Consider the following 10631-nt stretch of genomic DNA (forward strand, 5'->3'; position numbering starts at 1 on the left):
AGATACCTAAACCAGGAAGAAGCAAAACAGAGAAAGTAAATTATAGACCAATTTCCCTAATGAATATTGATGCAAAAAGTTTAAATAAAATACTAGCAAAGAGTTTACAGCAATATATCACAAGGATCATATACTATGACTAGGTCGGATTTATACCAAGAATGCAGGGCTGGTTCAATATTAGGAAAACTATCAGAATAACTGAAAATATCAATAACAAAACCAACAGAAATCATATGATTATCTCAACACACGCAGAAAAAGATTTTGACAAAACACAGCACCCATTCCTATTAAAAACACTAGAGAGCATAGCAACAAAAGGAGCTTACCTTAAAATGATATGTAATATTTATCTAAAACTATCAGCAAGCATTATCTATAATGAGGATAAGCTAGAAGCCTTCCTAGTGCAATCAGGGATGAAGCAAGGATGCCCATTATCACCTCTATTATTTAATATTGCACTAGAAACATTAGCTATAACAATAAGAGAAGAAAAAGAAATGAAAAGAATTAGAATAGGCAATAAGGAAACAAAACTATCACTTTTTGCAGATGATACGATGTCATACCTATGTCTGATTGCTTACCATCTCAGGGAGTGGGGAGGGGAAGAAGGAAGGGATAGGATTTGGAACTCAAAACCTTAAATAAAAATGTTAAGACAAAAAAAAATTTTAAACAATACTTGTCTTACCAACCTCACAGGAACGTTGTGAGAATCAAACAAAACCATAATAGATAGAAAAGTGCTTTGACAACAGTTGAAGGTAAGATACAAATAGAGGAGATTATTCTTATTGCCCAAAACAGTTAAAAATCTAAGTAAGCTGTGGCTTTGAGCCCAAAGGGAGGCTAATACAAAATGACTTGGGTGGATAACACTTCCCAGACTGGGAAGAAGACAGTTTTTCTCATGAGGAATAAAAAGTTAGCCTAAGGCGAAGAAGGAGAACCAGATTTAGGACCTGACTCCATTTATTTAGTGAGGCCAACATGTTAGCTTTCCTGTGGAATCAGTTCCCACAGGAAGCATCAGTGGCAGCCAAACTTAGCAACCTGCCAACTAACAGAAATGCCACTTTGCCATATAGAAGCTTAGGCTCTGGGACTGGAGGGAACTTAGAACATAGAATGCTGGAGAAGACCTTAGAGGTCATCTAGTCTAACATTTCCAGGAGAGGAATGCCCCCATAACATCTCAGCTAAGTGTATGCTGAGTAATCACTTGAAGATCTCCAGAAATGGAGAATTTATTACCTCCAAGGGCAACCATTCCACTCCGAGTAAGCTCACTGTCTAGGGAGTTTTTCTTTAAATCAAGCCTAAATCTACCTCCCTATTACTTCCACCTACAGGTCCTAGTTTTACCCTCCAGGAGCAAGATGAACAAGTCCTATCCTTCTTCCACATGACAATGCTTCAAACAGAGAAGACTACTCTGAAATCAAATGAGATAATAGATACAAAAAGACTTTGAGAACAGTACTGCGCTATAAATTTAAATGTGAGGTATTATGAAGGAATGGAAAAAGAGTCTGGACAACAGGGTTCTAGATAAGGGCAGACCCTGCTCACGTTAGGCTCATCACTGTTTCCTACCTCCCAAGAATGCTACACACCATCCCACAAGCCAAATATGTCCTTCCCTCTATTCTCTGTTTAAATCCTACTACCCATCCTTTGGGACCTAGCTTAAGCCCCATCTCCTCCGGAGAAACCTTCCCAGATGACTCCAACCTGCTCACTCCCTAATCTTACTCTTTTGATATAGTCTGCAAACCACATCTATTATCCTATTATTCAGTGTTCTTTTCTCTGCTCCTATGCCATAACTTCATATTATTCTGCTCTATAAAGCAGCCATTCCCATACGCAACTTCGGTCATTAAGTGTTTCATATGTACTCATCTTGACTCCATAATCTGGGAGTGAGCTTGTAAACTGAGACCATGTTTTCCTATAGCACCTCATTCTCAGCAAACAGAAAGCACTCGTTACAAAGGTTAGTCTGAATTACAGGACAGGCCCGCTCTTCAGCTCATCAGTGTGGCACCCAGAACTAAACACAATATTCTAGCTGTGTTCTGACCACAGCAGAGTATAACAGAACCTCTCTGGCAGGACCTAGCCACTATACTATGCTTGTCTTTAAGCAACCTAAAATCACATTAGCTTTTTTTTTCCTTAGTGAGGCAACTGGGGTTAAGTGACTTGCCCAGTGTCACACAGCTAGTAAGTGTTGTGTCTGAGGCCACATTTGAACTCAAGTCCTCCTGACTTGGGCCAGTGCTTTATCTACTGCGCCACCTAGCTGCCCCCACGTTAGCTTTTAAACTGCTATATCACACCACTGACTCTTAATGAACTTGAATTCTTCTAAAGCCCTCAGACCTTTGTCAGATAAACTTCTATCTAGCCACACTTTACCAAAACACTTGTGAAAGATTTATTTTTGAACTACGGTAAAGCTTTACATTTATCCCTATCAAATTTCATTCAACTAGATTTGGCCTGACATTATACTAGCTTGTCTCAAAATCCTTTTAGATATTATCTTCTAATATATTAGTTGTCCCTCACAACTTTTTGTCATCTACAAATTCAACAAGCATGTCAACTCCACCTTTGTCCAAGTTGGTGATAAAAGTGTTAGACAACACAAGGTCAAGCAGAAAGACCCTGGGCCCTTTGTTAGAGACAACACTCCAAGTTGACATGAAACCACTAGTAACTTTGTTTTGGAACAAGGCATTATTTAAACCAGTTCTGAATCTTCATAACTTTACTATCATTTAGCCAACCTCTCTCCATCTGGTCCGCAAGGATAGTATGACAGATTTTGATAAATGCTCTACTAAAAATCTAGCCAGCCTATATAGCATTCTCTTTATCTAGCAGTCTAACAAGCCTGTTAATCCAACTTCTCCCATTTTACAAATTAGGTATTACTTCCATATCTATCCAACCTATGATTCTATAAACATCCCCTGCCATAAAGGCTGTAGGAGTTCAAAGAAAAGATAAAGAAAGGCTAGAATAGTTAGAGTAGGCTTCCTGGAAGTGGTAAGCTCTGCCTAGCTAGCAAATAACTAAACGTCCAAGCTCACCTAGGTGCCTAGCCACCTCGTCAGAAGTATCAACTTTTAAGCTAAAGCCTAGCACAGTAGACCATAACAGTAATAGAACAGCAAGCCTAGTCAGGCTGACCTGACCTATCTCCAGGCTCTGCCCCTCTCTCTCCAACTCTACCCACCTGCCCTTGGCCCCAGACCAGTTCCGGGAGCCACCCAGCGCTAAAAACAGCACAGCCCCCAAGATGGCAAGGCCATTTATAGTGCTGGAGGCATCAGCAATGGGCTGGGCTGCCAGGAACTTGCTTCACTAGGGCCCCAGAGTAAGAGCCCAGCCTGCTTTTCAGCACAATTTCACAGGCAAAGATAGATCACAGAGTTAGAGCTAGAAGAGACTCTAAGAGATAATCTAGTTCGAATCCCTCATTTTCCAGATGAGAAAACAGGCCCAAAGTAAGGAGAGGACTTGACCAAAGTTACACAAGCAGTAAGCTGTAAAGGCAAAACAAAAAGCAGGGGACTCTTTTTTCCCTTTCTTTGTATCCCCAACACTTTAGCACAGTGTCTGGTGCTTAGCAAATGCTAGTTAACTTACTGGTTTTCCACCATACCACACTGCCTTTATCGTGCTCCATAAATATAATGTTCCTCTTTCCAGGAGGCTCTTTCTCAAGCGTTTTGGACAAGGCTGTATGTACAGCAACTCTTGGTCTCAACCAAATTCAAAGTTAGAGGGCCATAAATTGAGATTAGAACCACTGCTCCAACCTATCTCTAATCCCCAGATCTCCCAAACTTGGTCGCTATTACTCTGATCCTTCACATTCAACCCTAGAATTTTCTGGGAACCCAAAGACATGTTCTGCCTAAAAGGCAGGCAAGCCCAGAACCTAGCCTGCTGAAAGCACCAGGTTCCAACCAATTTTAAGGAATGCGGGCTCAGGACTAGCTGAGTAAAGCACCATGAAATAATGAAAAAGTGAATTAGAATCCACCTGAGTATACCTATCAGGGCTGGCCTTACCTCTTCAATGCCTGGACTGGGACACCATTTGTACCCACCCATCTCCTCTTGAAGGCACATCTTTCTGTGCCTCAAATGCCTGTTAAATAAAAGAGTTGTTGTTTTTTTTAATAAATCCTACAAAAACCATTATCTTCACATACACACACACACACACACACACACACACACACGTGTGACTAGAAGAGAAAAGTACTAGACTGAGAAAGCAAATCTATCTCTCTGGCCACTTCCTAGTCTTGCCTTCTTGATGGATGAGAATGTCAGGACCTATAGAGCTAAAAGGAACCAGAAGAACTAGGATCAATTTCCAGGGCAGAGGATGAGATCCCTGATTCCTTCACACTGTTACCTCTCCAATTGGCACCACCTACATACAAAAAGGCCCCAAGACTTATTCTACTCAGGAAAACACCAACTTCTCCAGATCACGCCAAGTTCACACAGGCCACACAAGGTCACCCCATCCACAGATTCAGCTGCCCAAGGTAGGTCCAATAAGAGAACGGGGAATTGCAAAACAGATAGCAAGTTATTCCCAAAACAGATTCCCTAACTGCCATGGAACTCTGAGAAGGGAAGTCTGCTTCCTGGCATTCTGAGGGGCACAAAGAAAAACTAAAGTACTCTTCCCTCCCAAGCTACCCCAAGGAGTTCTGCAATTAGCACCTCCCCCAGGTACCTTTATGTGACTGTTCAATCAATCAATACACATTTATTAAGAGCCTACTATATGCCAGGCACTGTGCTAAGTTTTGGGACATAAAAAGAGGTAAAAGGGTCAGCTAGGTTGTGCAGTGGATAGAGCACCGGCTCTGGAGTCAGGAGGACCTGAGTTCAAATCCAACCTCAGATACGTAACACTCACTAGCTGAGTGACTCTGGGCAAGTCAATTAACCCCAATTGCCTCACCAAGAAAAATAAAATAAAATTAAAATTAAAAAGAGGTAAAAGACTGCCCCTGCCCTCCAAGAGCTTACAATCTAATGGGAAGACAACATGCAAAGAAATATATATAAAGCAAACTATATACAGGATAAGCAGGAAATAATTAACAGAGGGAAGGCACTGGAATTAAGAAGGGTTGGAAAAGGCTTCCTGTAGGCATAGTTAACTGCCTTTCCAGTCCCCAAGGAAAAAACTAGAGTCAGATATGCAATATAAATAACCGCCACCTCACATTTATGAGATAACAGATCTATTGAAGTATATTTAAGATTTATATAATACTTTCCTCACAACTCTATGAAGAGAGTAGTGCAAGTTTTAATTACTCTCACTTTACAGAGAAGCAAGGGCAGTTAGGTGGCCCAATGGCTAGAATGCAAGACCTGAAGTCAAGAAGATTCATCTTTCTGAATTCAAATTTGGCCTCAGATACTTACTGTGTGACTCTGGGCAAGTCACTTAACCCTGTTTGCCTCAGTCCTTCATCTCTAAAATGAGCTGTGGAAGGAAATGGCAAACTACTCAAATATCTTTGCCAAGAAAACCCCAAATGGGGTAACAAAGAGCCAGACATGACTGAACAACAAATTACAAAGAAGGAAACAAAAAAGTTCAGAGGCTAGATGAAGTGTCCACGTTCCCATAGCTAGTAAGCATAAGGGCTAGGATTCAAACCTAGTGTCCACACTACAAATCTAGTACTTTTCCCCATTCTACCAGCCTGAGCCCCAATTCCAAGATAAAGCTATACAGAAGAACAATAGTAACCCGTGCACTCAGTACTATATAGTAGTTAATACCTGCAGCTTTCAACAACCTGGTTGGAGGGGATGGAGGCAGTCTCACAATAATTTAAGACCAAAAATGAAAGTTTTAGGTTCAGATGTAGAAAAGGCCAGATATGAAGAAAGATGTAAAGAACACAAAAAGGCCTATAGGTAGATTGGTCTAGGGTCTAACAGGGCCAGTTGTTAAGCCTAGTAGAATAAGCTGCAGCCTCTAAAATAAGATTTCAAGCAATACTTGCCCCATTGCCTCCCAGAAAGGGGAGAAAAAACTACCTGTTTGTGCCTCAAGTTCTACCAACAGCAGCACTTCATTAGCTTAAGGCTCTGAGCCCTGCTACAATACAGGGAACCACCTAGGAGGAGAAAATCTTTAACATGAAGAGTCGACAGTAGTTTTGGATGGTTCACCTACTTCACAATCTTACCTCTTCAGGCTACTGATCACCCAACAGCCCTGAGTGAGCACCAGCATGGAGAAGTAGGGGTCTATAGCATAGATGGGTAAGTATTACACACATTCATAGCCTATTTATACAAGTGGATGGACTGACTTCAAGGGCCTATCTGTCCAAATCAGAAAAGCCTTTTTCATAAGGTTCACTCCATTTGGAAAATAGGTAGACACTCCTACTCTTGGGCGAGAGTCATGAATCCTATTCCAGCAGGGAAAGTTCAGGGAGCCACAGGACAAAATGAGAGTCTCTAAATCCCACTCCTCCATATGATGACAGCAGTTCTGCAGCTCCCCCGAAACCACAAGCTACATTCCTTTTCATGCTGCTAATGCGGGGGGCCCAGACACCCTGAGATCACCATCAAACCCAGCCCATATACTCTCCCAACTCTCAGAGCTCAGTGCCCATGCAGAGTGACAGATTTGAATGTCCTAGGCCAGCTGGTGCCACGATTCTAAGAGAACCCCCGTGGAAGTGGGAAGAGGGAAGGAGAATTATTTTTTCACCTCTTGAACTCACTGTAAAATCAATTAAATTAAATGAATGTTCTTTGCAACATTATTAGTACTATTACCTGACAAAGACCTGCAAGCCTAGAAAAGAAAACTAGGACTCATATACAGCCCAGAATTGTAATGGTCGCCAATAAAGCAGTGAGAGGGAGCTCTAAGCTCTTCCTTACACCAACCCCCTTACCATGAATCTCACTTTTAGGTTGCTCTCAGGGTTGGCTAACTGTTTCCATGACAAAGTCAAGGGAAAGCCACAGAACTTAAGGGAGAACAGGCTCTCTATAGGCTGTCAAGGAAAAAAGCCCTTATATAAAAGAGGTGGCCTTCCTGGGAGAGATGGGATAGGATCTCTCTGAGCTGGTTTCTTTAACCACAAGGCAGACTATTCCTCAAAGCTGGAAGTGCTTAAACCCACTGCAGATGGCTGTCCTAGCTACTAGTCTTTCATCTAAATAATTTCTCTTGGACAAGGAATACTGGGAAGGGGTCTTGAGTGACTGAGGCAAAGAGGGCCCCTTTAACACCAAACACAAAGCATTCTGAAGAGCATTAAAAGATGAATTCTCAATAGAGCTTAGGCATTTCTGGGCCCCTGAAAAAGTAGCTATCAAGCAGAGGCCAGAAGGTCATTTCTCTACAAATTTCGGATGAGAGACTTTAAGGCCAACACCCCCATCACCAACTCAGAGGCAGTCTCCATTTCTCAGCCCCTGTGCCTTACCTGCCACTGCTGATTCCTCGGGGCTGGCTCCTGGAGGCTTCTCTCCTTGGCCATGGTGCAGAAGGAGCGCCCATAAGAGCCAGACTGCCAGGCCGGGGGTCACATCCATGGCTGAAGGCTACGCGGCCGGTAAGGGGAGCCTGGACGCCCTCTCCTTCAGCATTCGGCCTAGCCCGGCCCTCAGCACACCGCGCGGCTCCCGCTCTCAGCCTCCCAAGGCACCTCCGCAGCCCAAAGCTGGGCTGGAAGAGGGCAAGAGGGTGAAAGTCAAGTATTGGGGTTCCTTGTACCCCAAGCCCGGAGAAGGTCCCTGCTAGCTCCGGGCACGCCTCAAAGTCCTGGGGCTTCGCAGCTTCCTCTCGAGTCCCAGAACACTGTCAGTCTGTCTGTCCTGCCAGCGGCCGTTATCGGGAAAGGTCAGGCTCTCCGAGCCGGGGGTGGGGGTATCCGGAGCCAGGCCCCCGTCTCAGCCTAATTCTGCCCGCAGCGAGCAGCAGCGACGGCCTGGGCGCTCCAACTCCTCGCAGCTGCTTTACCCCCCTCCCCCTCCCAAAGCACTTGCCGCTTCCGGAGAGTTTAAGGAGGGAGGGAGGAGGGAGGGAGCCTGTGGAGGCCGTGTCAGTCGCGTCGCCGCCCGCAACAACGCCCCCCACCTCCCCACCTGGAAGGCCACGGGGTTCACACGCTAGCAAGCTGAATGCGGCGCCAGGGGACTGGAGGATGCGGGACAAGAAAAACCACTGCTCTCGACGGACCCTAGTTCCCAAGGAGACTCCGGGATGCCCTCCTGGCCAGAAGGGACGGGACCTAAAGTTCAGGGCGTTCGATCCCTGAGGCCGGTCCTGGCTCAGCCCTCCCAGGGAACGCACTGACCGACGGAGCAGGCTGGTCAGAAAACTGGGCTAAGCGCCACCCCCCCACCTCGCCTGTTTGGCTTGGCACCCACCAGGAAAGACAGCAGCAGCCTCAGCTGCAATCTGCCCCGAGCTTTTGTACAACCCCAGCCCCTTCAGCCCCGCTGAGCACAGCACCGACGGGCCTGGCTCTGGACCAGGTGGGCTAGGGCAGAACAGCTCCCGGATCCCAAAGCCCTCCCCGAATTGAGCTCAGGCCAGGCGGGGGAGAGGGGGCGGAGGGAAAGGAGCTGGAGCCCCGCCCCCCTGCAAGGCCGGCCTATCCTGGGACGCACTAGCGTATAAGCCCCGCCTTCTGCCCGCCCAGCCGAGCTATTCTCCCTGGATAACCCTACTCTGGCCAGCCTCCTGCCGGGTAGCCCCCAGTACTGCAGGCCTCCGCTGGGACAGGCCTTTCTCTGGATTCCCTATGGCTGTCCGGTGGTCCAGGCCCCAGGTCGCTCCTTCCTGGAACTAGAGCCCTAAGTCTAGTCTTACCCTACCGGGGGGTGCTCCAAGGATCCCTCCTGCCCACATCACCACCAACACACACGCACAGTGGTCTCTTCCAGAATCCCTCTCTCCCCAGCACCTCCCTCCCACCTACCCCACGATGAGCAGTTCCCGGGAGCCCTCCCTTCCCCCTCCAGTGAATGGGCTCTCCCGCGATAACCGCCTCGCCGTGGGGCGGGAAACCGAGAGTTTGATCTGGCCGCTGACCCCGCCCCCACAGCGAGGCTCAGAAAATTGGATGTGACAGGATGGGACCAGGACTGGGGCCTCTTCCTCCCTCCCTGATACCGTCTAGGCCACCACCCAGCAGACAGAAACGACAACGCTCCGGCCCAGCGCGCGGCCGCCGCGCGCTCCCGCCCGCCCGCCCGCCGTCCGGTTCCTCAAAGCCTCGCCCACTCCTCCGCACCCTGTAACCAATGAGAGCACGCTTCCTCTTCAAGACCGGCCTGGGGATCCACCCACCGTCGGGGCTTCCTAACCAATCGGATCCCATCTCGCTCTCACAGCAGCGCCTGCGCGCCAGCGTCCCCTAGTGGATAAGTGGAGGGGCTTCAGGACCAGGCACGTGCCCGAGCTTGTAACAGGGATCAAGCTGGGTGAGAGAATCCCTTGAGTATTATTATCCAGGTTTTCTAGGGTAAATATTGCTAGATGCTTAAAGGAATAAGTATCTCCTCCCTATTGGAGAGGACATGTGCATTCCACCTGAATTCTGCTATGAGCCATCCACCCACTTTCTCTTTTCTAATCTGATCCCCCTTATCAGTCAATAAGTACTTATTAAGAACTTACAATTGTGTCAGGTACATAAGTAAACACTGAGAAGGCAAAGAAAGGTAAAAACACGGTCTCTGAGGACATTCTAATGATGGAGGCCTCGTGGCCAGACACTTGCTATCTTTCTATTGCAGCATGACCTGAACAATTTGCTAAGGAATGCATGAGGCCAAGGTGAGACATCATCCCATTCATGACTTCAAAGAGCATTTTTTTAAACACCTACCCAATGCCTCAGAATGAAACTGGCCAGGCTCCTGAGTATGAGTAACAGATAAGAAAATACAAAGAAACTTGGAGAAAATTATCTACAATAAAGTGGGACCTGGGACAGATACAAAGTTTTGATAAGTCATGTTTCCTGCGCTCAGTCTTGCAATCTAGTAAAAGGAGAAAGTAAAATGGAGAGAATAACACCTGAGCTGCCTTCTTCAGTGAAGAGCAAAGGAAGTAATAGACTGGAAAATGCTTTGAAAACTGATAAAAGTAAAATTCTTTGTTATAAAGAAAATCCAGGAAATCAATAAAATTTATTTTTAAGGAAATCAATAAAATAAATAAATAAAAAATAAAGGAAATCAATAAAATGTATTTGTAATTGTTACAAGAAAAACTGATAAAGCACTTCACAGATGTGAAGGGATATCATGATTACCAACCAGTTCTAATGCTGAAGGGTACAGATATAACACTCAAGTCAATAAACATTTATTTACTAAGTTCCCACTATGTTCAAGGCACTGGTTTAGGTGCTAGGAAGACAGACAAACTTGAAGCAGCTCCTGTCCTTGGGGATATTACATTCTAATGAACATGACATAAAATGGGGATACCCTGATAGAAGTGGCAGTTGTGGTTTAGTAGAGTATACTGGTTTTAGAGTCATTGGAGCCAGGTTTAAATTCTGGCTTCCTCTGCT

The 10631-nt window shown here is 45.8% G+C and overlaps 1 protein-coding gene across 2 annotated transcripts in view; it reads right to left on the reverse strand.

Moving 5' to 3' along the window:
* The window catches only part of STIM1 (stromal interaction molecule 1), a 250687-nt gene extending 241681 nt beyond the window's left edge, over positions 1-9006 (reverse strand). The window contains exon 1 of one of the 2 annotated variants that reach the window (XM_027866230.1): positions 7527-9006. In XM_027866230.1, the coding sequence (XP_027722031.1) occupies positions 7527-7635 (109 nt within the window). In that variant the 5' untranslated portion in view covers positions 7636-9006. The remainder of the gene's footprint in view (positions 1-7526) is intronic. The other variant, XM_027866231.1, reaches the window with a different exon arrangement.
* Positions 9007-10631: the final 1625 nt, after the last annotated feature.

Source organism: Vombatus ursinus, unplaced genomic scaffold (assembly GCF_900497805.2).
Source record: "Vombatus ursinus unplaced genomic scaffold, bare-nosed wombat genome assembly UNPS02014780.1, whole genome shotgun sequence".
Lineage (NCBI taxonomy): Eukaryota > Metazoa > Chordata > Mammalia > Diprotodontia > Vombatidae > Vombatus > Vombatus ursinus.